Consider the following 27,440-nt stretch of genomic DNA (forward strand, 5'->3'; position numbering starts at 1 on the left):
TTAACAATCCTTTGTCCCTGCAAGTGAGTCAAATAAAAAATAAACTAAATAATGAAGAATATTTTCATTTGTAAAAACACAATACAAAATAAACATTTTCTGTTGCTAGGGGTTAATATGATTTCTGCAATTAGCTGTATATAAAAACCATAGAAATCTATATGGTAGGTCCCCTTTTAGACTAGACATCGCATTTGTGTGTTCCATGTGCACTTCTTTGATTTTCCTGGATGCTTGTACCTGCTTGTCTGTGTGTGTGTGTGTGTGTGTGTGTGTGTGTGTGTGTGTGTGTGTGTTTGTATACAGAAGGATGGAGCCTACTGTCTCTGGTTATTAGGGCTGCACAATATAGAAGAAAATTGTGATATTTGATAAGCTCCTGGGATGCTGTATACATTAGAATATGAAGAGTTTTGTTGCAAAACGGGAAAACTCCATTATTATATTTTTCAGAAATCTCATTTTTGGTTGTCCATTCCAATTAATATCAATTCAACTGCAGTTGGTTTGTTTCGATTTAAACCTTCATGACTTAAAAAATACAGCTAAGTAGCACCATAAAACAAAATAATTATATATATATATAATCAATCAAAGCTTTATTACAGATTATTAAGTCCGTATAAAAAACAACAAAAAATGCATTGATACCAATGTCTTCATATAGTCTGGATTTATAATGTGTGGTACTGACCCTTATATAAGTTAGGCCCCTATTAATCACATTTTTGGACTCATTGAGCCGACAGATGAATTTTTACATGTAATTGCATAAAACAGGTTGAAAAGTATTTACCCTTAAGCCCACAAATATTTCACTTGCACTCTTCTACTTGGAGCCTTTGTAAGCTTGCAGTATTTTACCTTATACATAGGCATGCAGTATAAAGTGATGTGCAATATGCTTTAAACAATAAAACTGCACTTATGTAAAAATAAAAGTACATCAGCCCATATATACAACTGTATATTATCTGTCTATATCCTCATCATCTGTCAAATGCGTGGTATTAAAATGTCCAAAATACATTATCAAACACCACAATACTCTTATCAGACCGCATAAAAAATTTATATTTTTATCCTCCTTATTTCAGCAAATCATAACAATGTTAGTTTTCGCATTATATATAATATCATATTTAAAGCCACTGTACTGTTACCATCACGTGAACTGTACATTTCCTATGTTTTTTCCTATTGTGTAGACTTACCGTTAACCAAGTATGTTTATTATTAAGCCATTTGGTTCCCACAATGTAGGTCAATCCTTACACACAGAAAAGCAAACTGTCTTCTGATGAATAGGAAAAATCTGATTCATAGCATTACAGAATGGTCAGGTACATCTTTGTGTGGTATGTGTGTGTAAATAGAGCTAATAGCTTTATTATGAGTCATTTTTCCCTTAGTTCCTAAATGTTGCTGGTGAATTTAGCTACATTCGTTTTTTAGCACACTGATGAAGAAACCAGATCAGACAAGACCAGACTTACTAACTAAACATCTCCAGACCCCACACCGCTCGCAGATGACTATATTTAGGATAATGGATGAGTTTCAGTCTTTGCTGACGGCACCTTGCACCATTACACAAATAATCAGACCATCCTGTGTGGGTAAATAGCATTGATACATGCTGCATGTTATTTTGTGGTCCAGTTGGTGTGCAGGATTAAGAGGTATAATTTTAAACATTTGATCCACAGCAAACCACAGCTTTTTCCGGAAATTCAGAATGACTCACTGTGGTGCTTAATCTTATTGCAAACAATCACAGTGTACGCAGTTGAATAGATTTGTTCGGGGTCCAAACATTACACTCAGCCGTATTATTTATGTTATTTTTGTCTGAGATATACTACTAAGAGAATTTGTGGAGCAGATCTCCATCTGCCTCATTTTAGGAAAGTCCAGCACATGGCATATACCTTACCGTAACTTTTGGTTTCCAATAAAATCACTAACCCAAGTTACTAGAAACCAGACAAATTAAAGGAAAAAACTATCACCAAGAGACTAAACGAAGAATGGAACACAATGCTTCACACACAATGATTAAAGACGAAGCGTTGACCTAATTATTTGAAGGATTATTCTTATGGTATGGTGGACAGAATGGTTTGTGAATCACTCAGGAAAATGACAGAGTGATTCTCGGTCAGCTTCAGTGGGGGGCTCAGCCCCCTTACAACATTCTCCCATCACGTAACAGCCCCCCAGTCATATGCCATTACCCCCACCACCATCACCACATCAGAACTGTGCGGCCGTCTACTCTGTTCTCCACCCTCCAAAGAGCGCATGTTAGCAGTGCCACCGAACAGAACTGTGGGAGTTGAGAGTGGACACACCCTTCTCTCTATCATTCGTTCTTTCGCTCTCATTCAGACAGGCAGACACACTGACCCCATGGATTGATATAAATATCCCTCTTATTGCCGGCTGCTTCTGGGGTTGCTGCCTAAAGCGTCTCATTTTGGCTTGTGACCGAAATAACTAGTAAACCACAGAGAAAAGAAACAAAAAAGGAGAGCGAAAGAAGAAGAAAAGGATATGTAAGGTGTGTGTCAGAAAAAATAAATACTAAGAAGTCGGTCAGAAGAGAGAATTAACTTTTGCTTAAAGAATAATATCATAAAACTCGCATACTTTTTCTCAAAACATACACTTTTATATACGTCTTGTTTGTGTGTTTAGTATATTGTATAATGTTTCAGTCCCTCAGGTCTGTAAGATGACTCACCTGTCTTTCTGGCTTTGGGATTTATCACGCCCCTCCAATAACAAAGTCACATTACAATATTTCATGTTGTTTATGCAGTCAATGAGAACCCTTAGAGCTGATTCTCTGTGTGTATGTGTGTGTGTTTAAACTGCATCATTCTCATAGGCATCATAGGAAAATGTCAGGATCACACACACCCACATGTGAAAAGGTCACTGCTTCCCAGCGCATTCTGTGACCTCTTGAGTCTGATCTGGCTTTTACCATGCTGATGATTTCACATTATCATACTAAACAACACACGCATAAACACACGCATTCTGGTTTCCATGTTTTGTGGGGACATTCAATAGATGTAATGCATTTTATACCGTACAAACTGTATATTCTATTCCCTTCCCATAACAAAAACCCCAACCATCACAGAAAACTTTCTGCTACTTCACATTTTCAAGAAACATCATTCTATTTGATTTAAAAGCTTGTTTCCTTATGGGGACCTCAAAATGTCCAAACACAAGGTCACAAAAATACTGGTATTCCTATATTTGTGGGGACAACATGATAATTACCAGGTACACACACACACACAAGCCTAAACTAAATGCATTAAAAACCATACAATATCATTTGGACAATTAAAGATAAATTAATATAAACTTGGTAGTATTTTTGCAAACATGCACATTTTTTAAACAGTGTTTCTCTCTACTTTCTTCTTCTGGACCACTGAAGTGAAAAAATTCAATACATTTATTCCATCCAAGACACGACACACAAGTGTACTGCTTGTTACAAGTGTAACATGGTTCAATATATTTTGGAATTTAATTCACGTTCGGTAGCAGAAAAATAACACGTGACCGTGATGCATTTATAGTGCAAATAATACTAATCTGTCTGACAATATACCAGTGGACTGCCTACTCACCTGTCAATCATCTATTGTGCCAAAACAAAGATTTTAAACTGCTTGCTGTGATAATACCAACACCTTTGATTTTGCTAGGTTGGCAATGGGTGAAAAAGAATGCACGTGGTATTACCCAACCCTACAAACAATTTCATTTTCTCACTCGTGCAAATACACAAATGTCCATCCCTTTTTAAAAGATGATGACATGCTGTTTCCAGTTTGAATGTGATAAAAGTGCATGTCTGAAATACAGACAAAATGACGATTTACCCCCAAAAAATCTCTCGGGTGATGACTAACACACTGACTCACTGCAGACACAGCGATCTGACTAAAAGATGCAACGCATAAATCAGAGGCAGCAGAAAAGACAAGTATGTTCTTTCTTTCCTACAGATTGATCATCTGTTTTTAAGCAAGTAATGCCATATTTGCCCCAAACCATTTGAACACAATTATATATATTTTTTTTTTATTAGTATGCAATGCATAACATAACATAAAGATGTATACAGTGATCTGTTACAACAATAAAGTGCAGTGTTGATAATATGAACTAGTGCAGGGGTGATTTCACAATAACACATTTTGTGGGGTGAATTCACTTTTACACATTTTATGTTAATCTGAACACTTGCTGATCCTGCGTGATGGGTGTATCGAATCTGCTTCAAAAGAGAATGAAAGGTTTCCTTTAATGGCTTATGACTAAATCACATTTATTGTCTGAATCTTATTTTAAACATACCATTTTGATTTCCTTGTTCTCCATGTCATTCTCTCTCTCTCTCTGTAAATTTTCCTTCTCATTTCATGCTTGAATGTTCATTCATCAGTCCTGCTCTAGCTGTTGTCATAGTACCGCTGGCTCTTCTTACAGTGGACTGCTTTGTAAACTACGTAAGTACGTTACCAGCTAGCAGCTACGGTCACGACATTGTGAGTCAGGTACGGTCAGTTTGTCACCTGTTTCCAGACGTCATGGAAACACTGATGATCACTGCAGCGTGCATGAAACTTATCTGTGAGATTAACATTAAGATGTTTCTTGATATCTTTTATTTCGACTTGCTTTCTCTGTGTCCAACTCTTTTGGTTTATTGTGATGTGTTAGCTGACTGCTCTGCATTTGCTCTGATTCTCTCACGTGCTCCTTAATATGTGTGTGGCTGTCATGGATACAATAGCTAGATAAACTGGCATGTATTTTGAACATGGATCAAAATCAGAGAACAGCACATCTGCAGCTTTTAGCAGCACACCCATTTGCACATTTCTTTTGGCAAATGATTCAAACAAAACTGTTTTTTGGCTACAGAAATATTTATAGAGTGTTATGGTCCTAGGCTAGCCATGCCTGACCCGACTGGTTTGGAGGACATTTGTTATTCTCTCAATGCCCTGTTCGCACCCGACCCACTGAAATATTGAACCGCATTGATAGCTATCGCCCCTGTGTGTTTCAGCAAGAAAGACTGGGTTTCACAGGCCTGCTTTGTAAGAGTTGTGATAGGCAGTGCAGGAGGATTGTTCTCAGAGGCAGTTCGCTGATTGTATGTCCTGACCTTCCCGTCTTCAATACACAGGAGAAGTTATCCAGTTTCAGTGGTTACTGTGTATGGAAACTCCTTTACCTGTGGCTATGATGTTGCCTCACATACTGTACAGCAATGAATGGAGAGAGAAGGATTTCTCAGTATGTCTATATGTTGTGTACTGTTGTGTGTGTGTAGGCATTTGTGTGCTTCACTGAATTTAGTGTCTAAGGAAAGCTTTTTGTTATGTCTATTATGATGTTACATAAGTCTATTATGAAGTTTCATCCTGGGAAATTCTAGATAGCATTCAAGTTCTGTGTGAGTAATCTTTTTTCCATGTTTTGAGCTTTTTTTAAATGCATTGTATTGCATGTATTGGATACATTTTAAAAGAATGTTTGCATTGTTTTAATTGCACTGGTAAAACAGGACAGGTTTTCATGTGACACAATCATGTTCAACTTAAAACAATCAAGTCGTTATGTTCCTTTATGATAGCTTTGCTAAATATGTAAAATAGGCCTAAATAAATGCCGCAAATGGTAAACTGTTGCAAATGACACAGGCCAACACTAAGCGTTTTCAGTGGTGTTTAAATGTGGGCAAGCAACTTTTTAAACATTTATCTGGATTAATTATGTAGCCTTAAAGGAAAACACCACCGTTTTTCAATATTTTACTATGTTCTTACCTCAATGCGTTCACTTTTAATCTTTGTACAACGCCTCGTGGATGTGTTAGCATTTAGCCTAGCCCCATTCATTCCTATGGCTCCAAACAGGGATAAATTTAGAAGCCACCAAACACTTCCATGTTTTCCCTATTTAAAGACTGTTACATAGTTACACGAGTAAGTATGGTGGCACAAAATAAAACGTTTGTTTGGAGCCATAGGAATGAATGGGGCTGGGCTAAATGCTAACACATTCAAGAAGTGCTGTACAAAGATTAAAAGTGCACGCATTGAAAAAAGATAGATATGTATTAATTCATCTAAGTTGATGTAAGAACATAAAAACTTGTAAACTATTAAAAAACGGCTGTGTTTTCCTTTAAACAGGGTGACCATACGTGCCATTCTTCCCGGACGCATCCCGTCCAGGATTTCGGTGCGTCTTCCGGAAGTCGTATTTGTTGACCGCATACGCCATTCAGTTATGCGGTCGTCAAATACGACTTCCTGAAGACGAACCCAAAATCCTGGACAGGATGCGTCCGGGAAGAATGGCACGTATGGTCACCCTACTTTAAAGGAGTCGCACAACGGGTGAGAAGCGCCGCATTGCGTGTAGGACAACTCGCAACTATCGCACATTGGACGTACACATTAAATATCGCGAGCTTAGTTATGTTAATTTTTAAAGGTCCTGTTCCTTCTGTGTTTTTGAAGCTTTGATTGTGTTTACAGTGCACAATATAACATGTGTTCATGTTTCATGTGTAAAAAATGAATTTATTTCACACAATTTACTTATCTGTATAACGCTGTTTTCACTGTCCTCAAAAGGGGCTGATATCTTCCTTGTCCTATGAAGTTCCTTGTTCAGAAATACGTATCGAGTTCTGATTGTGTAGTTTGTTTAGTGTGTTGTGATTCGACACAATATTAGCTTGCAGTTAGCTTAGCTGGCGACTGATGTATTCCTGTGGGCGGAGTTTAGTCAAAAAACTCTTCTACTGACGTCATTAAAGCAGGAGGGCTGTAGGCTTTCATTGTAGGCTTTAAAAGGGGAATTCTGTTAAGGAAAATATATCACCTGGCAATAAACTTTGAGCTTTATCATTTTACAAGTATAATTTATGCTATTATAGCAACATTACACACTAACGAGGGTTAACAAAATGGGATCAGAAAGAACGTGACCTTAAATGATTTAGGGAAAAATATGATGTTACTTAATGTTAAACTATGTAAGTGGTGCTCTGTGGCACGGCAGGGATTTGAGCATCATCCAGAGTCTTCGCCGGTGTGTGTAAATTCATAGAAAATAATGTGTTCGATTTTTAGATATATGGCGCGACGTGATACAGTGCGGCGACCCCCTTTAGTCCTCTCCACTGATGAATCTTCATTAAGATGATTATTCTGTCTTGATCTATTGATCAATTTGTTTGTCTTATTCCGCATATCAGTGCCATTGAACAGTGCTCAGGGTGACACAGACAAGTGCAGAGACTGCTGGCCCTCACCCATAACACAAGCACATACAGTAGTAATGCCATAATCACATCCCGCTTAGAATGTACATTATAGTCTGTAATTATAGAGCAAAGGCTCAACGATGCTTTTCGAAAAAAGATGATCATCTCTGCTTCACTTACTTCCTCTGCACTCTGTGTTCCAGTGTCACCCATGGCCTCTGGATAGCACCTCATGTGAGCTCAAATAAATGTCTGTGATTAGTGCAGAATATGAAGAACAGAGGGAGGGGGAGATAATGAAGGAATAAGATGAAGCTGTGGGAACTGAGAGCAGAAATGTCATATGCTGATGTCACTGTCACATCTTCTTACAGATCTACAGCTCTGCAGACCTGCAAACAAGTGAACACCCATAACCTTACAGCATCCTCCACATTATGGCATTAGTGGATCAGTGAATGCACTAATGAGTTATCTAATTGGTTAACTAAGAGACAAAGAGTGTTTGGAATGGAATACTACATGCTGATCTTATAATATAGATCTGTAATTAGACATTTACACTGAAAATGGAAGGTCAGGTTGAATGGATTCAATTGTAAAGTATTGTATTATATTCCGTACAATCTGTAGACTATATGTTTTGGCAAATATTAGTTAATGTGTGTATTCACTGCAGTACCACTGTAACCTATAGCTATTGTATTTTGTAAAGAGGAAATGAATTTCAATTAGGTTCCACAACAAAATGTTATTATATAACTCTTAATAAGCATTGGTAGGACAGTAGAATATCCTTTAGTTAAGTAATGGAGGTAATGAATAAGTGAAACTCATAAAAATAGAAAAGGGAGAGATAGCTTCTATATCAAAATAATTTTATGAGTTCACATTTTTATTTAATCCTTGAAGGAGATAAAGGTAAAAAATATTTGGCTTGCTGTCTAATGTTGAAGGCTTGAGCATGAGACTTGACTACATTTCTGAAACCCCTCTGGACAACTTAATTTAAAAAATCTATAATATTTCATAAATAATGGAGGTGATTGGTAATAAATGTAAAGCTGAGGAGTTTGAGGGATCATCCCTCAGGTTCACCAGAAGAGTGCGTATATCTTGGTTATCTTATATGTGACCCTGCAAAGCCAGTCTTAAAGGTGACATTTCACAAGACTTTTTAAGATGTCAAATAAATCTTTGAAGTCCCCAGGGAACATATTTGAAGTTCTAGCTCAAAATACATATAGATTATTTTTAGCATGTTACTTTTTTGTGTGTGTTTGTCCTTTTAAATCCAAATGAGCTGATCTCTGCACTTAATGGCAGTGTTGTGGTTGGATAGTGCAGATTAAGGGGCGGTATTATCCCCTTCTGACATCACAGGAGAGCCAAATTTCAATTACCTATTTCTTTACATGCTTGCAGAGAATGGTTTACCAAAACTAAAGTACTGGGTTGTTCTTTTTCACATTTTCTAGGTTGATGGAAGGTGGACCCAATTATAGCACTTTAACATAGAAAAGTCAGATTGTCATGATATGTCCCCTTTAAGTCACACATATATTTGTAGCCATAGCCAACACATTGTATAGGTTGAATTATTGATTTTTCTTTTATGCAAAAAATCATTAGGATATCATATAAAGATCATGTTCCATGAAGATGTTTTGTAAATTTACTACCGTATTTACTAAAACGTGATTTTCTCAATTTTTGATTTACCTTTAAGATTCCCGACATTCAAATAGTTGTATCTCACTTTTTTGACAGTTAATGTATTGAATTGCGAATTATATATCATGTGTTACAACATTGGTAAAAAGCTGCTGATCAGAGAGGTGTGTGATTGTGTGTGTGTGTGTGTGGGGGGGGGGGCTGGGATTGGAATCTGCAGACCATGTGGAGACACAAGGCAGTAAATAAAGTGAAACCTCATGGTTGTGTTGCTTTATGATGTTTTCCAGCATGTCACCTTTCACATTCTGTTTATGAGTGTGTGTGCATGCAAGTGTGTGTGTGCATGTGTCTGTGTGTGTTTATTACGCAAAGGGAGAACGGAAGCACAGCTTCACATGACCGTAAAACCATACAGACAGGAGAACTGACCAGGTGTGAGGGTTACCACGACAACTACAAAGAGAGACGGAGTAACCTGTCCAGTGTTTACAGGCTGTTTGACGTCAGGGTGAGATTTGTAATCTGTGGAAATGAGGATGATACTGTTTAGCCCTAAATCTCACTCCATCGCTTGCATTTCAGAATTGCGTCTTTTTTCATCTCATTTACACTGTGTTCTTTTTTCATCTGGACTAAGGGACCTTACTATTGATGATGATCTCTTTATGTACTATAAAAATATGCAGTAAATGTATCTTTAGTAACTCCCCAGAAGACTTTTCCACATGACCAAAGCTGTATGTATTGCTGTATATGTTTAGTAGCCTATTAAGCATGGGAACTGATTATTTAAAGAAACTACGTAATCATTCGCAATAGTATTGTTTTTTTTTTAAACAGTTATAAACATGACACCCATTTTTAGTGTCTTTTTATTTATACTTTCTAATTTTAACGACAGTTTTAAGAGTTACAATCCTGTGTAGAATAATTTTTTATTTATATTTTAAATGCCTTCTGGATAATAAAGAGTGACACATTTTGATAGCCTTTATGATCACCATCCCTTTTTGTGGATCTAAACAGTAAATGCAGAGCCTATTATGTTATAGAGTCTATTATGCCTTTGAGCAAGCCTCCACGTGCTACATCAGGGTCTTGATACATAACAGACATTAAAAATGTACAGTACTCATTAATATCTTTACTTGATTGGAATAACACATTACATATAGTATGTTCTATGGTATTTTTAGCAAGTATATAGAAAGAAATGTACTTAATTGAAAAATTACTCCTTTCACCCAGAGATCCCATCATTGAAAAGCAGGCCCTTCTAAAGCTAGGCCACTTGAAAAGAAAGAGAACAGGAGAGAAAAAGCAGGTAAGAGAGCTGAAACACCAGGAGTACCTGAGATAAAGTTACTGCTGAGAAAGATCTGCCAAAAGGGAAAGAATTTCTCAGTATTAGATTTCATATTTTTAAGCTATATACACTTGTGTGAGCCCAGCACACTTCATCTGAAATGATTTCTCATTATTTGTATTATGACCCTTATCATTTTATAAACAAGAGCATATAATCTGACCAACTTGGTACATTGCTTGGATTCAAAGGAATCTGTAATCAGATACAGCATCATCTCTAATACTTCCTCTCTGTTACGTGTGTGTGTGTTATTCTTTAGGGAATTGTTATTCAATAAGGCAGCGAAAGATGTCATTCAAGATGATGGAAAATAGGTTGCAAGTTTAGATTAGAAGATTAGTAAGAAGCCAAGCTAATAAAATATGTAATAAAAAATATTAAAATTGAGGCTATTAATAGAATGTGCTTTGGCGAGCATCTCACAGACTTTGTGTGGGCAACTTGGTGCCCGCAGGCACATGTTTGAGACCACTTGTTTATAGGATTCCATAGCACCCTTAAAAGGATAGTTCACCCAAAAATAAAAATTCTGTTGTCACTTACTCACTCTCATGTTGTTACAAACCCATATAAATGTCTTTGTTCTGATGAACACGAAGGAAGCTATTTTAAGAAATGTTTTTAACCAAACCGTTTGTGCACCCCATTTACTTCCATAGTGGAAAAAATAATACTATGGAAGTAAATGGTGTCCACGAATGGTTTGGTTACACACATTTCTCAAAATATCTTCCATTGTGATCATCAAAACAAATACATTTATACAGGTTTGTAACAATATGAGAGTGAGTAAATGATGGCAGAATTTTCATTTTTGGGTAAACTGTCCCTTTAACCTGCAGGCTTTAAAGGGCCATTTAAAAGTTTGCATCATCATCACTACAACGTAAAGTCCACCAAACAGGATGTTAGAAAATAATTCTAGTTATATCATAAAGGCTACTAAATTTAAAATTTGAGACATTTTTGCCAAAATAATGCAAATGCAAAACAAACAATCTAAATTACTATTCAAGAAAAACTAAATAATTTAATCTAATAAATGTAGTCATTAAATCATTGAATTATTTTTTCTTTAATGAGTCATTATGAATGTATGGTGTTTGTGATCAATGAAATCATTTTACTATGCATTTAAAGATAGTATTCACGTTTGCGTAATGGCCAGTGAATGTTTACTGTAATGTATTCTGTCTTCCATGTGCGTCAATGTCAAGAAAGCGAAATCCCTACACCGTCACTTTAAAGCGAGCGAATGTGGGCGTGGTCAGTGGATGCAAAGAGCGAAAGTGGGGCGGGGACAACATTAATATGTATTAGTCTAGTTACCCCCTTACTGGAGACTCAACGCAGATGAATGATACAGATTTGGGAGAAGAACGAACGGCCACTTCGTTATAATCGCGTTACATTTATCCGACACTTGCACCGTAAGTGTAAATGGACAGACTATAGACCCTCTGTGGATGAAGTCGTCCTGACACTGCAGACGAGCGCAAGCCGCTTAAGCTCACTTATTCCCGGTTGAGATTTTTAAATTGGATTTCAACAGTTTGACAACCTGTCTCTCCTCAGAGATATTGTTTTTGTTTAACAAGCCTGTACTTAGTTAGAGCCGATATGGAAACAATATTGGACAACTTCGCTTCGGAAAAACTTTTCCCCAATTCCAACCTGTTGGACCTAGAGGACCTGAATGAGAGCGATTTCTTATCCAATGTGGTACGTCAAATCTTAACATCTTTCATTACCACAGGAGTTTTCACTGAATTGAATATAAGTCTTTATATTTTGTATCATGTTAACTCTCAACTATTCAAATGTATACGTTGCTGGATTTCATTCATTGGAAAGACAATAGCATACTGACATCTGTGTATATATCAACAATTGTAGCCTTTTCTGTCAGACTCAGCAAGAAGTAACATCTTTGGACTTATATTCAGGAAACATTGTTTTGATTCTAAGAAAGTGTGACACATGAAACATTTAGTTTGTTTATTCCCGTGTTTATTTGTCACACATATCTGGCATGTTGTGCTGCAAATGAAATATAAACAAGGTCAGGAGTTGTCAAGCTGTGAAGTTTGCCCAGCTGCACACAGATAGAAACACTTTAAACTTTAGCCGGATCTTTGGGGGTCAGGGAGGGAGGTCTCAATCGTGCTGTTATTTATCCAAGCCAACCCCCATATACAACCTCCATCCGTATTTAACTAAACCACGTCTACATTACGCTCCAAACCACGCCCACATGCCGCTTTAAATCCTGTTTCTTGTGTCCGGCTGCAACCTGTAGGGATGCTCAAATCTATTCTTGTTAGACTGAATAATGTCACAGGAGGGGTCAGAAACACGATAATGAACTAAATGAAATACCATATAAAATAAAACAATTCAGTAGAAAACTTAAAACTTTTTATAAGAAGTCACAAGTTTACATGCTCAAACCCTGCTTTTGGTCCACCTCATACTCAGGTGCAGAAAGTTTTTTTTTTGTCAAGTGTATTTATGTTAACTAAAGGTGATTAAAGCATTATCCACTTAAAGAAATATAACTAAAACATGTCAAACATCCGAAACTGGTTAATGAATATGTTTCACAGTAGAGGAAATTATCTCAAAGAATGTAAATAGAAGGCTTAAAAGGTCAATAGAAATTATCAAAACTGTCACAGAGAAACTTTCAGCAGACCATTTCATCTAAAGCGAGACAGCATTTAACATTTTCTCAGATGAGCCAACAAGACGTGCAGGGTACAAAGCTTACAATCAGGAGTAGGAGTTTTTTAATTATTTGTAATGCTCTTTATTTATCATCAGACTTTAGTTAGGAGAGCAGAAAAGTAGAGCAAAAAAATAAAGTGGAAAGCACTTGTGGATGTGTTTCAGTTAGGATTAGCATAGCGTTTCATGTGCATGTGATCCATTAGGAGCCCAGGTCACTTCTGCAGTTTCCACAGTGATTCAGTCACTCCTATAGCTAATGCCTCTGACTGACACGCATTCATCCTGATGTTCTTTTAAACCTCTTCACAGATAGGGAGAGAGAGAAAGAGAGGACATCATAAATGCCACTATTATGAGACACAGGCAAGATAGAGTAGTTTTGACCTTTATTTTAACAGAGATGGTGCATCATAATCTTTCTTTTGGTCTCAGGAGAATTGGCAAACAGGGAGGTACACAGCAGCCTCATATAAACTATGCAATTCTCTAAAGCAAAACAACTATAATACATCATACAGTGTCTTCTGAATGTTTATCCGTATGGTTGTGTTGCCATATTCTGATTTCCATTTAAATTGATCACCCAACTGTGCAAACAAGGCTCCTGTGGGGTGTAGATGCAGCGGACAGAGAGACTGATGAATGAATGCAAAGTGATAGATGCTTAACTGACATCTGAAGTATACATTTGCTATCTGCTTGCTATCTAATGAAGGCCTGTTTAAAGATTTGTGGTGGAGACCTTTAGATAAGTGTGTTACGGTTTCTTACGAAAATCTTGCCTTTTTTTCTGTTGCTGAGTGTATGTAATGAGTAGTATTCAATCCAGATGTCCCTCATTGAGTAACAGCTGTGCTCCGGTTCGCTTTGTAAGGACCTGACTGAGGGAAGAGTGATGATTGAGAGAAGAGAGAGAGAGGCTTGTAAGTGAAGGAGGCTCATTCACAGCTCATGATAGCTGTCTGTGTATGTGTGCATGAGCGTATGCATGCCACTGTGCTCCTGTGTGGGCATGTGAATGGAGGTCTGTGAAAGACCACTCCAGACCCTCCATGGTCCCCCCACTCTTCTCCTCCTTGGTGTGTATGTGTGTAAGAGAGACACAGGCCCTTGAGCGCTCAGTGAATGAGTGCCTTGTACCCTCGGAGAGGAAACTGCTCTGCCTGCTCCTGGGTTACATACACACACTTGTCGCTGACCTCAAGATCAGATAATAGTGTGTGTTTGTTACTTTATTATATTTATAGATGCTGGTGGGTCACTCCATCACTGCAGAATTGGGGTATATTTATCTGGAACCTCCACACTGTTACTATGTGTGTGTGCGTGTACTTCTGTGTGTTTAAATCCTGACTTTAGCATAATTGCATGGCTTTTACTGGAGGGTGGAAATCAGGATGTCTCACTCTACTGTGTGTTAAAGCTAAGATCACAGAGAAGATGCAGTATGTGAACCTCAACAGCGCAGACAAAACTTAGGCTTTAATTATTTAAATGACTTCATATTATATATCTGCTATACCTCCGTAGTCTATCCTTTATATGAAAGGAGCCTGTGTTTTTTTCTTTACTGCCATTGTTGGCCCATATTCGTGAAATGGAAACAAGTGACTTAAAGGGGACATATCATGAAAATCAATTAGGTCCTCAGTTCTTGTATGAACCTAGAAAATTTGAAAAAGAACAACCTAGTAACTTAGTTTTGATAAATCATTCTCTGCAAACATGTAAAAAAATAGTTCATTGAAATTTGGCTCCCGTTTTGATGTCAGAAGGGGATAATACAAGTGATGCACCGATGTATCGGCCACCGATGTTTATATCGGCAATAGCACGAGAAAGGCCGATACCGATTGTTTATTAATTAACTGCATAAAGAAATCCATTATAGGTAAAAAAAAAATGAGTTAATGTTGTTATTAAAGTAAATGCTGAATAGCCAAAACTGCCTTTGAAGGTTGTCATGCTGTCTTCTTATATTTGTTTTAGCTTAATTTGTGCCTCTCTTATTATGTTGGTCAGTTGAATGTTAATTAGATCAAATCCATGTTCAGTAAAAATAATTTGATGCAGAAATAAACTAGCTAATAGACCAACTGTATAGGATTGTGTACAAGTGTTTAATATCGGTATCGGCATCGGTATCGGCCAGAAGTTGTCTCTTTAAATCGGTATCGGTATCGGCCCAAAAAAATCCTATCGGTGCATCCCTAGATAATACCGCCCCCTAATCTGCACTATCCAATCAAGGCACGGCCATTTAGTGCAGAGATCAGCTCATTTGCATTTAAAGAGACACATCTGCAAAGTGGCAATTTTAACATGCTATAATAAGTTATCTATATTGTATTTTGATCTAGAACTTCACATACATACTGTGGGGACACCAAAGATTTATCTGACATCTTACAAAACTGTGATTATGAAATGTCCCCTTTAACAATGAAACCATTAAGGACTATCCCTGTTATATTGGCATGTATACTCAATACCTATGATTGACGCAGAGCATGTCTCATATCAAACAGGTATAATCAGCTGTTGTATGCAAATCATTCATGGCGCAAATTTGTCGCATAACATCATTTACCTGTTCATTTACTTTTCACACGAGAAGGAAAGACAGGAACCTGAATAGCGGGGGTGGTCTGAACCTTTTCTTTACTCCGTGTTCTAATGAGACGATGAGTCAGATTAAATGCTATTCTTTGGCAGCACATAGCATGTCTAAACTCTACAGACGAAGAGCACTGGAGATGATATCTACAGGTTTGGCAGGTCCCACCTGTCCTCAAGGTTGTTTCTGCTTTGCTGGTAGATCTTGTAAACTCTGTGCAGCATGAATACCATATGTAATATCTAAATCAAACCTTGATGCATTTCATGTGTAGAAGGCAGGTTCCAGTTGGCTTCTGTTCCATTTATGTTGCTTCTGTGACGTGTAATTATGAATTATGTCCTTGATTGGTGCATAGAGTCTGGGGCTGAAGGATGAGGATTTGGAGTAGGTAGAGGTGAGGTGAGCAGAGGTAAAAGAATAAGCAGAACTGCTTAGAGCTGTTGCATAATCTTCAGATTGACTGGGCAGATGAGGATGATAAAAGTGATGTTGCTCTAACTTTTATATTTCCCAATATCTGTAAACTGTAATTAAGATGTAAAAAAATGAAGATCTATATGTGTATTTGTGATACAGAAAACTCAATTCTAACTCAATTCTCTCTGACTCATATAAAATTTAATTCATAAGCAGCACTGTGATTTAAAGAGCCCCTATGATCTGATTCACATTTTTGCATTTCCTGTGGTGTGTATTAATACATGTGAACAATATGCAAAACGTATATACCCCAAATTAAACGATGACACGAGTTATCGTCTCCAATGTAAATCTCTTTTCTTGGACTACAACAAACACACAGATTGTAGGCAGTGTTGGGGGTAACGCATTACAAGTAACATGCATTACGTAATAATATTACTTTTCTAAAGTAAGGAATAAAGTAACGCATTACTTTATAAACGACACATAAATATTTGAGTTACTTTTTCAAAAAAGTAATGCAAGTTACTTTTTTAGTTTATTTAATTAGTTTTTAAAAAATGTACTGAATTGAACTAAACGTAGTCAAATAGAATTATGCGTAGACGCCTGTGTGGGAACAGTTTAAGTCAAAAACTGAGATGGCAGGCCAGAGTTCAACATTTTTGTGATGAAATATGCAATTTCTGAATGCAGAACTTTTTAGTCATAAAAACACCTGCAAGGCCTGAAAGAGATCAAGCCTCAGCCAAGAAAAAGTAACTTAATAGTAACGTTAGCATTACCTTCCATGAAAAGTAACTAAGTAATGCAATTAGTTACTTTTTTTGGAAGTAACTTAACATTGTAATGCATTACTTTTAAAAGTAACTTTCCCCAACACTGACAGTTTACTTCCTGGGATTGGTGATGTAGAAAAGACCGACATTATCATAATTCCTCCCGCTTCGGACTCAGCCTGTAAGTTAAATCCTGTTAGTATTGCATTGTGAGCGAATCATTCAAACATGGTAAGGAGCGTCACATTTCCGGCTGACGTCAGAGGTATTCAGGCCAGTCACAATGTACAGATTAGCTGGCCAATCAGGGACACAGCACATCAGATCGATGAGTCTTGTACAAAATCAGTGCGTTTCAGAAAGAAAGTTACAAAAATGTACGGTATGTGGAAAAGAAAATAATGTTTTTTTTTAACCATAAACCACGCAACCACATTGTATTATACCAAATACACAAAATAACGTGTTTTTAGCAATGAAATAGGCGCACTTTAAAACAATCCAAAATTAAAGTTAAAAGCTTTTGAGCATTTAGCATTTCCTATTTTCGTCCTTTCGTTCAAATCTGTAGAACTAATCCATCACCTGATCCAATTTAGTTCATTCTGTCTCTAATTCTCTCATTTGCTTGTCTTACTATATTTACTAGCTTTGAACTTTGAATAAGTGGTACTTTTAAGCAAAGTCTCATTCAGTCTGGGAAAGTTAAGAATGGATGGAGAAGAATGATGAAGTCATCTGTTGGCGTTTGGGCCTAGGCTATAGTTAAGTATTTTTATGTCATCGTCCATTACTCACACTACTGGATTTTCGTAATACTCTTACGCAGCGCTGTGTTTGTAAAGGTTAAGTATTTCTGTTGTTGTCATACCTTTCGCTGCAGGTATGACATTCGTTCACATGAAAGACAAAAATAGCAAGAATAAAGTTCATTGAGGTTTGCAGTTAGGTGTGTTCTTACGTAAGCACACAAAATAACTAAATCAGCAGTTAGTACATCGTGACTTGAGGGTGTGCTTACTCCGGTCCTGTCAAACCAGATCCCTCCCTTTTCTTAAATTGCTGGATGCTTTGCATAGTTTTTCAGCTTATTTATTTTGTTAAAATAATTGACAAACAATTAAGCTATAATAGTGGGCGCTGACCGAATCCATCCCTGCCCTACACGCACATGCCCGGTCCCCCCCCCCCAAAAAAACGTTATTTAATCAAAATAAATGAAACTGATTTTATCATTGAATTATTTTACGGTAATATCTACATATATTATGGTTATATAGCTAACTGTGTGTTTGTGCCTTATAGGAAGAGTAACAAAGGTGTCATATTATTAAAGTTATTTTACATGTTCAACTGGTTTCAGGATACCACGGATGTTTTATTCTTCATTCCTCTCCTCTTATAGTGGCAGCTGAGAGGTTATCAGGAGTTTGGTGACATGTCAGAACTCCTCCTGATCTCCAGGCGCTCTTTCTTGCATTCATTTCTCGCATTCTCTATCTCTTTCTCTATCTTGCTTTGTCTCCCGAGGCACTGTAGAGAGCAGAACTTCAAATATTATAAAGGTGTTGGCCGAGTGTTTCGTTCAGTGACCTTTTAAGTATGTAACCCCTGCTGAAAAAAACAATAAAACCATTACAGAACATTCTAATGGTTTCCATTAAAATACCAATAGAAACCATTAACTTTTACCATTGAAATCACTACACTGTAGTGTGTTTTGGGCCATATTCCATTAGAACCAATACATAGAACCAATAGAACCAATACATACCATTAGAGACCAACAAAAACCAATACACTGTAGTGTGTTTTGGGCCATATTCAATTAGAACCAATAAAATTCCCAATAAAACCTATAATGTTTTTATAGTTTTTTTCAGCAGGTACCTCCAAAACGAAGACACAGACATTCTTCTAAAACAGCATCGTTCCATTCATAGCCAGCGCAGACTCGGCTGATTTGATTCAAATAAAGTTTGCTGTTAGCATGCTGCTACTGATTTATATCACTCGCTGTCTGATTTACATTTGTGCAAAAAGCTGTGTGTGTATGAGTGCATATGTGTGTTTTGAGTTTTAACATTGCACTAACAAAGAGCATGTGGAACCTGTCCTGCAGATGTGAAAGACCGTATTCTTAGCCCCGCAGAGACACATGTCTCCCCACTCCCCACAGCCTCCGAACAAACATGTCAGCTGGGTGTCAGTGTTTGCAGGAACTTTACGTGAGCTTTCCTTGAGATCTCTAGCTTAAGCAATCTCCCATTGTTTTCCCAGACTCCCACCTTTATGAGAATCAAGACCAAGATGATTATGTTAATTACTTAATGATTTAATTTTAGGGAAAATGTTCATTGTGCAATATAAAAGAGATGTTAGTAAGAGAGGTAATGTAGTTTATTTCACTACTGTGAATACTGTGGTTCATCACTATCACTACTAGGTCTGTTACAAAAGTAAAGTTTTTCTTTTGTTTTCGTTATTAAATTATTTCTTTAACAACACTCAATGATTATCATCAATAATAAGTGATATGTTTTATGTGGTGGTGATTTTGTGTAATTTTGTATAATGTGAATCACATAGTTAAAGGATCAGTCCATTTTCTTTAAAAAAATCCAGATAATTTACTCACCACCATGTCATCCAAAATGTTGATGTCTTTCTTTGTTCAGTCGAGAAGAAATTATGTTTTTTGAGGAAAAAATTCCAGGACTTTTTCTCATTTTAATGGACTTTAATGGACCCCAACACATAACAGTTTTAATGCAGTTTAAAATTGCAGTTTCAAAGGACTCTTAACGAACCCAAACGGGTCATAAGGGTCTTATATGGAAACGAATGTCATTTTTGGCAAGAAAAAAAATATGCACTTTTAAACCACAACTTCTCATCTTCCTCTGGTCGTGTGACACGCCAGCGCGACCTCACGTTATACGTCATCACATCAAGAGGTCACGGATGACGTATCGAAACTACGCCCCAGTGTTTACAAGTGTGGAGAAAGAGCACCGTTTCTACGTTGTTGTATGTGGGATGATACTAATTAATGTCTTTGTGTCAGTTTATTGTTTAAAATGGTCTGCAAATGTGCGCTTCATATATGTAACACGTGACCCTTCGACGTCATTACACAATTATGTGAGTTCACGCTGGCTTGTCGTCACACAGCCGGAGGAAGACGAAAAGTTGTGGTTTAAAAGTGCATATTTTTTATTTTTCTTGCTAAAACTGACAATCGTTTCGCTAGATAAGACCCTTATGCCTCATTTGAAATCGTTTAGAGTCCTTTGAAACTGCAATTTTAAACTGCATTAAAACGGTTAAGTGTTGGGGTCCATTAAAGTCCATTAAAATTAGAAAAAGTCCTGGAATTTTTTCCTCAAAAAACATAATTTCTTCTCGACTGAACAAAGAAAGACATCAACATTTTGGATGATATGGTGGTGAGTAAATTATCTGGATTTTTTTAAGGAAATGGACTAATCCTTTAAAGCACTATGAAACCCAACTCCTTACCCCAGCATCAGTGGGGCGAAAGCAGATCGTACGAATGAGATTGTACAAATGAATACGAATTTGCCATCTCGTAAGATAGGTATGCATCACCATGAGAATGTGTTGAGTCAGACTGATAAAAAACAACCAGCCCTTGGGTTATTCTTCTGTTTAGGGCTGTGTTACCGCAGGCTTTTCTGAGAGGGCCAATTTAGACTGGCAAAATTACAGAGTGCAGAGAGCCGTCTGAAGCATGGGGGATGGGGAACACATCTGGGAGACCCCCTCCCAAAGTGCAGCAGTAGCAGAAAATAGATGGTAGTTCTGGGGATTCCACTGTTCCTTCCTAGGATATCCCTTTTATAGTCACATACTAACACTCTCCCACTGTTTATAAATTTCTTATTATCTTGGTCTATATCTGTCATGTGACCTCTGCCACCCACTATTTCACCTTCAGAAGAGCTAGTTTGGTTTGTGGCCCACAGTGGCTCCTGTCTGGAGGTGGGGCTAAAGCCCAACTGCCTCCTGTGGTCATGGTTCTCTTGCTCTGTGGCCGAGAGCAAAATTTAAGAAAGAACTGGAATTACAAAACCAGCAGAAAAGAGAAAAGGGGGGAAGGGACATATGAGTTGTACTTGGACGGCAAGAATAGGAGAAAGAAAAAGAAGAGGATGAAAAGCTTGCGAAAAATAAAGGAAAGAGAGAAATAGAGAGTGGATGGGTGAATGGGAGAGAGGGGAGTTGTGGAGCACAGGTCTGGAGAGGAGAGCAGGAATTACAGTAAAACCTCATGTGCAGGCTTTATATCTAAAACCTCTCTACAATGTACAATGTAGTTTTTCAACAATGCAAAAAATCCTGAAGGTACAAACAAAAAGAAATTTGCCTTCTTTTAAATGTTTAGTAAGGTACCTGTGTGTCCCGATTTCCATAAAGATGGGTTGGACTGTGGTGTCTGTCTACAGCTGTAAACTTGACGCCATGCCTGTAATCTTAATCAGCCCTCACCTGTGAACACCTGCAGAGGCCTGGCTCTCTCACTCGCCCTCACCTGCAGACTCCAAACACTTCTATCTCTCTTTCACGCGTCTGGCTCATCACACATGCCGAGACGATCATAATGAGCTTAGGTTCAGGACTGTCCTCCCTGACCCATCTCAGATCCTCACAGCTGCCAGCTGGAATCTGAAAATATGAACTTGCTTTAAAGTGCAGATGTGCTGGAGAAAAAACGACTTTTAAAAAATGCATCCTATCTCCGCAGTCACACATGAAAGAATCCGTCCCTCATATTAAGGTCAAAAAAGAGAGATTCAGTGCATAAGAATTAAATCTTTCATGCATGCACACACAAGAAGAAGCTGTTTTAATGTCTAAATAAATCAAACTCCACTGATACTTTCGTGGTGGAAGCGGATATTTATATTTGACATGAGGGAAGCACTATTTTAATTTGCATTACATGAGTGACTAGTGTAAACTCTAAACATCTGCAAAATCCAGCTTCGGTTCAAGATCTTTTCCCTGCTTTTCTTTTTTTTTCGGTTTCTTGTTTTGCCACTACCACTCTAAGAATGAATCTTCTTTGTTGTGACTCATTGTTCACCTTTCTGCCATTCCCAAACATTGTGGGTTTGGCTTTATTCACATTTTCAGAGCTGCTGGATGATTTTATCAGCAAATGTCTTTTTCCAAAGACTAAAAAGTTGTGCTGAAACCCTCCAAGCTGCTCCGTGCGCACCCTGCACTCCAGCTCTAAAATGACAAGCTCTTTCCTCATTTACATACTGTGCTCCCATTGGCCGGAGTGCAGCTGGAATAAGGGAATGGAATGCAATGAGTCGAGCAGGCGTGCAGTTTACCAGCTCGCTCAGACCCGGACATGACCCAAACTTTACTTTAAAAAAAATGAATCAGATGGAAAAATAGGGCATTGCTCAGCTTGCACACACATGCATTGCATTGATGCTAATGTGGTTCTTTGACAAACCAAAAATGTGTTAGCAAAAAAATACTATTGGATGACAAAAATTGACTTTTAACAAAACATTTTAATAAAAATGTTTAACTCTTTTAACAAAATACATTTCCTTTTTCAGGTTACAAAAAGGCTTTTTATGTCTTATCTCTACTCTTTGATATTTGAGCTCACTGAGAGCATAGCATTGGAGGAAACCTCTTGTGTGATAGACTTTTGAAACTGTTGGGGTTTTTTCTTTGAGTATTAAAATTCTTGTCCTTCCCAATAAAACGCATAAAATCATTCATTGTGTTTTATTGAGCAAGACTCAGACACTAGTAGTAAGGCACAGACAGATGTCATGGAAAAGAGCTGAGGAAACCCCAGCTGCACAGATATTTGTGAGACTGCAACAGAATTGTGCAGTGTAGTGAGTTTAGTTTACATTTGTATTGATTCAAATTAGGGTGTAAAGGGCATGCGAGGTGAGAGTCTCTTGAAAGGATAACACACATAAAAATTGCAAATTCTCATTGTTATTTATTTCACATTTAACAAAGGGTAAAAGGTGAAACGCTGCTGAAAAATGAAGAGGGAGACTTGTTTTTATATGTCCTGAAATCTGACCCTAATGAAAAAGACACACGCACTTACTCCACATTCACTGAAGGTATTGAAATAACTGAAGTTCTTTGGAATTCTGGAATTTTCCATCTGCCTCTGAGGATCCTTCCAGATGTGGAATTTCAAAACTCTTGCATCAGCACCCCAGCATTGCATCATAACCATTGGCCCTGCAAGAGCAACCAAAAACCAGATAGACACTGCATGCGTCATTTTTAACTGACACTTGTCAAAACAAGAAAGAGATCTACAGATAAATAAAGGCGATAAGAGAAATACTCAGACTGTCTGCTCTGATAACATACAGTATATAAAAAAAACACAAAGACAGGCCAGCAACCATGAATACAGATTTTTCCTAAGGCAGCTTCATGTTGTCTTGTCATATAAGGGATTTTTCTTTTTAAGCCCAATTTATACTTTTGCATCAATTGTACGGCGTAGGCTAGACTGTAGCCAACACCGTAGCCTGACGCGCACCTCTTCAAAAATGTTACAACGCATCAGTTCTATGCATATCACAAGCACTGTAATTGGTCTGCTAGAACCCCTCCCATCAGGTAAAAAAATCAGTGTCGCATTTCCTCATACACATTTCCACTTGCGATGGCAAAAACAAAGATGGACCTTGTTGAGGAGCTATATTAAACCATTTGAGCTGTAATAAAAGTTGCTGTCTATTTACCTCCATCATGCTATGCTTTTTCAACAATATATACAACAATTTCCTCTTTTTTGGCTTTTTCCTCGGTACTGTAACATGCTTGTGGACATTGCCTACTACCGATCTGCATGTGTAATTGCACATCGACGTGAACAACAACGCACAAGTAATGAAAATTGACGCATAACCTGCGGTGTAGTAGAGTAAATGTCTAAATCATGCTTAGGTCTGACGTAAATGTATAAATCATGCTTTTATTTCCAAAAGTGGCACACTCACAGCCAATCAGATTTTGATGCTTTTACCACATTCCAGAAAAGATTAAAGTTGGAAATACTTTATGACTTCCCCCTTGTTTCCTTGTAGGTTCCTGTCATACACTCTGTCAAACGTTAAGAAATTAAAACAAACGTGAACACAAAATGCTTGCGTTTGCTTTAAAAGCTGACCAAGTTAGTCACCACCATATTTGAAATGACAGAAATGATGCTTTTCACAAGTTGGGGTTGTTCCTGTAGCTCAGTTTTTCACACAATTTACTTATCTGTATCGCTGTTCTCACTGTCCTAAAAATGTGCTGATGTCTTCCTTGTTTTATGAAGTTCCTCGTACGTATCGAGTTGTGTAGCTTGTTTAGTGTGTTGTGATTCCATAACAGCTTAGGCCTTGTCCACACGGGTATTTTTATAACTGTGACTTTTTTACGCGGTATCACGTCACTGAAACCGAGCATTTTTGAAAACCCCTGTTGTCTTGTAGACAGTACAATCGGGGTTTTGCTTCTGATTGAGGCTTCTGATTGGCCGACATGGCATTACGATTAGGGTTATATCACCACCTGCTGGTGTGGCATGCTCTTGACAGCGTGTGATCACGTGTTTTTGCGTGTTCATGTAGGCGGAGATTTCTTTTAAACCGAGCATGTGTGGAGGGGATTTTTTTTTAAACCACAGGACGATAAACTCTGGTTATACTCTGGCGACTGACGTATTGCTGTGGGTGGGGTTTAGTCAAAAAATATTCTACTGACGTCATTAAAGCAGGAAGTAGAGGACTGAAGTCCAAACCGGCTGTTCGCTGTAGGCTTTGAAAGGCCAATTCTGTTAAAGAAAATATATCACCTAGCAGTGAACTATGCGCTTTATCATTTTACAGGTATTATTTATGCTATTATAGCAACATTACACACTAACTGGGGTTTAAAAAATTGGATCAGGAAGAGTCTGACCTTTAGATGCAAATATAAGTGTAAGTTGCTTTGGATAAATGTTGAATTTAGAATAAAGTCTGTGGTCTGATTATAAGTATGACCTCAAGCGCTATAATTTTTTTTTAATAGGTATGATTAATTGTTAACTATTAAGCCCCATTTAGTTATTTTGAATGAGTTTACTCACACAGGTGACTTATCACCTTCAGTCCACAATATCTGATCTTTACATCCAGGAGCAAGAATATTTGACGAACATCACAGTTTCAGGGTGCGACTGTGTATTTTGTTATATTTAACCGTAATAATTAGCGTGGCACTGACGGAGAGCTGCGTCATTTCACAATCGCCCACATCAGGGTGTTCCTAGGATGTCATTCATCAAACAATAAGGATAACTGCCATCACACGCTTATTTCCTGTTCCTCCGATGCTTTAGCATCCATATGGCGGGCAACAAGTTTTACCAGATAGCACACTACAAGAGGCCACGCTTAACCACATATAATAACTACTGTACTTTTCTTTCTTTGAAATTTCATTCTTTGCTTTCAAGGTAAACTGGGGAGGGACAGTGTAAACATGTATAATACCATAGCTTTCATCATCCTTTATTCACACAAGTTACACAGTGGTCAGGGGTTAGTATGGGAATTCATACAGGTGAAAGTATAATTAAAAACCTGCAACGCAGCAATAGGCGTCACACATGTGCACGCACGTGTACACATGGGTGATCTATTTACAGTACTATGCAAAAGTCTTAAGCCACCACCAGCTTTGTTGTTTTAACAAAGTCTTAATGACATCCATAATTAATTTTCAGTCTCTTTATTAACTCACAAATGGAAAATAAAGGAAATATGTACACAAATAAATATTTGTATAACAAAATGGCTTCCTCAGCCAAAAGTCAGTATTTAGTGTGACCACTAAAATATATATATATTTTCTGTATCTGTATGACGGCTCATTTGTCTATTCCTCTTCAGGTGTGTCATTCACACACCTGTCCCGGATCACCAGGATGTAAACATTATCAGGTCCCCCCACACCTTTGTCACACCTCTTTCAACAAACACACTCACACAATCTCATATATGTGTGCACACATAAACTCACATTCTCCAACAACAAATGTACTGAATGCACCCATGCATGTAAAACTCCTTTATTTGGGACACACGCCTAAATGACAGGAGGACTGACTTTGTTTTGCCATATTTAAAATATGAGAAGCTTAGATGCAAAAGCCACTAAACACCAGCTCTGCCAAAAATGAAATAATGATATTAACTGAATGCTCTTAACACATACTTTACTTCATCAAATACTTTCACTTCAAATCTGCTTAATCCCACCCTTAGGCTAATCAGAAATTAGCAGAATCCATAAAGAGTCTGATAAAAATGCTAGTTTACAAAAAAGCATATCAGACGCACTTACGGCGTAAGCGTTGACGCTTCCCATTCACTTTTAATGGGTGCGTCAAGCGTTGGCGAACTGAATTGTGGATCCGTCGGCGCCGCATCACTGCCGTTGCTCGCGGCAGAAGTTGAAAGTTTCTCAACTTTTCAAGCGGCAACGCGAGCGTCCGCCAATCAGATTGCCTTATGCAAATAACCTAGGCAGAGCCAGCCAATTAAGTTGATGGAAGACCAGAGCATGTGCTGCGGCCACTGTGATTGGCTGTTGATCATGCTTCAGACAAGCCTTCCGTCAACCGTTAATGCTTTCACCCCGTGTGAATACACCGTTAGAGGGTTTTGTATCTGAGCTCTCCATAGATGTTATTTGGGTTGGTCCCAGCAATTTAATGTTTTCTGCTTACTGTTAAAACCCAATCTTTTCGGTGTAGTTTTCCATGCTGTAACGACCATCAATTCAAATTTGTCGTCTTTCTGGTCTTTCCCCAGCACTTCTCAGAGCAGATGGAGGATTTCTCCAATGACCTCTTTAGCAGTTTTTTCGATGATCATCTGTTGGTGGGGAGGAACCCGTTGTTGGATATGGATCTGGATCCTCCAAACCCTGACATCCAGGCAGAACACAGCTACTCTCTCAGTGGGGACTCTGCACCACAGAGCCCCTCCATGCCCATCAAATCAGACGATGATGCAGGTTAGAAAAGGAGTTTCCATTATCTTACTCATTCCGTTCACTGTCTAGACACCCCTAACTCTGTTTCGTCCACACAGACAGTCGCCCATCCATGTGACCCTTAACTGCATCACTATAACATCAAGAGCACATTTTAGAGTCTATATAAACTACATAGTTCAAAGGGTCGGCTATCAACCGCTTCAGTTTGCTATTAAATCTCTCTCTGTCTCACTCTCTCTCCCTCTCTCTCTCCCTTATCTCCTGAAGCACCCGTGCAGCACAGGGTTCCTTGACAACACTTTAGCCAAGAGCTTAGTCTACCATAGGAAGCTGGGGATTCCAGGAAGACAGCCAACACTCACAGTCGCTCACTCTTTATGTCTGTCTGTGTCTTTCTCTCTCTCTTTCCCACACACACCACAAACAGGCCAGGGAACTGTAGCAATCCATAAA

The 27,440-nt window shown here is 38.0% G+C and overlaps 1 protein-coding gene across 2 annotated transcripts in view; it reads left to right on the plus strand.

The window, feature by feature from the left end:
- Positions 1–11,724: 11,724 nt before the first annotated feature.
- Positions 11,725–27,440, plus strand: part of creb3l1 (cAMP responsive element binding protein 3-like 1) — a 34,286-nt gene continuing 18,570 nt past the window's right edge. For both annotated transcript variants that reach the window (XM_065289469.2, XM_065289470.1), the window contains exons 1-2: positions 11,725–12,092; positions 26,801–27,005. In XM_065289469.2, coding sequence (XP_065145541.1) covers positions 11,991–12,092; positions 26,801–27,005 — 307 coding nt within the window. In that variant the 5' untranslated portion in view covers positions 11,725–11,990. The remainder of the gene's footprint in view (positions 12,093–26,800; positions 27,006–27,440) is intronic.

This window comes from Paramisgurnus dabryanus, chromosome 2 (assembly GCF_030506205.2).
Source record: "Paramisgurnus dabryanus chromosome 2, PD_genome_1.1, whole genome shotgun sequence".
Taxonomy (NCBI): domain Eukaryota; kingdom Metazoa; phylum Chordata; class Actinopteri; order Cypriniformes; family Cobitidae; genus Paramisgurnus; species Paramisgurnus dabryanus.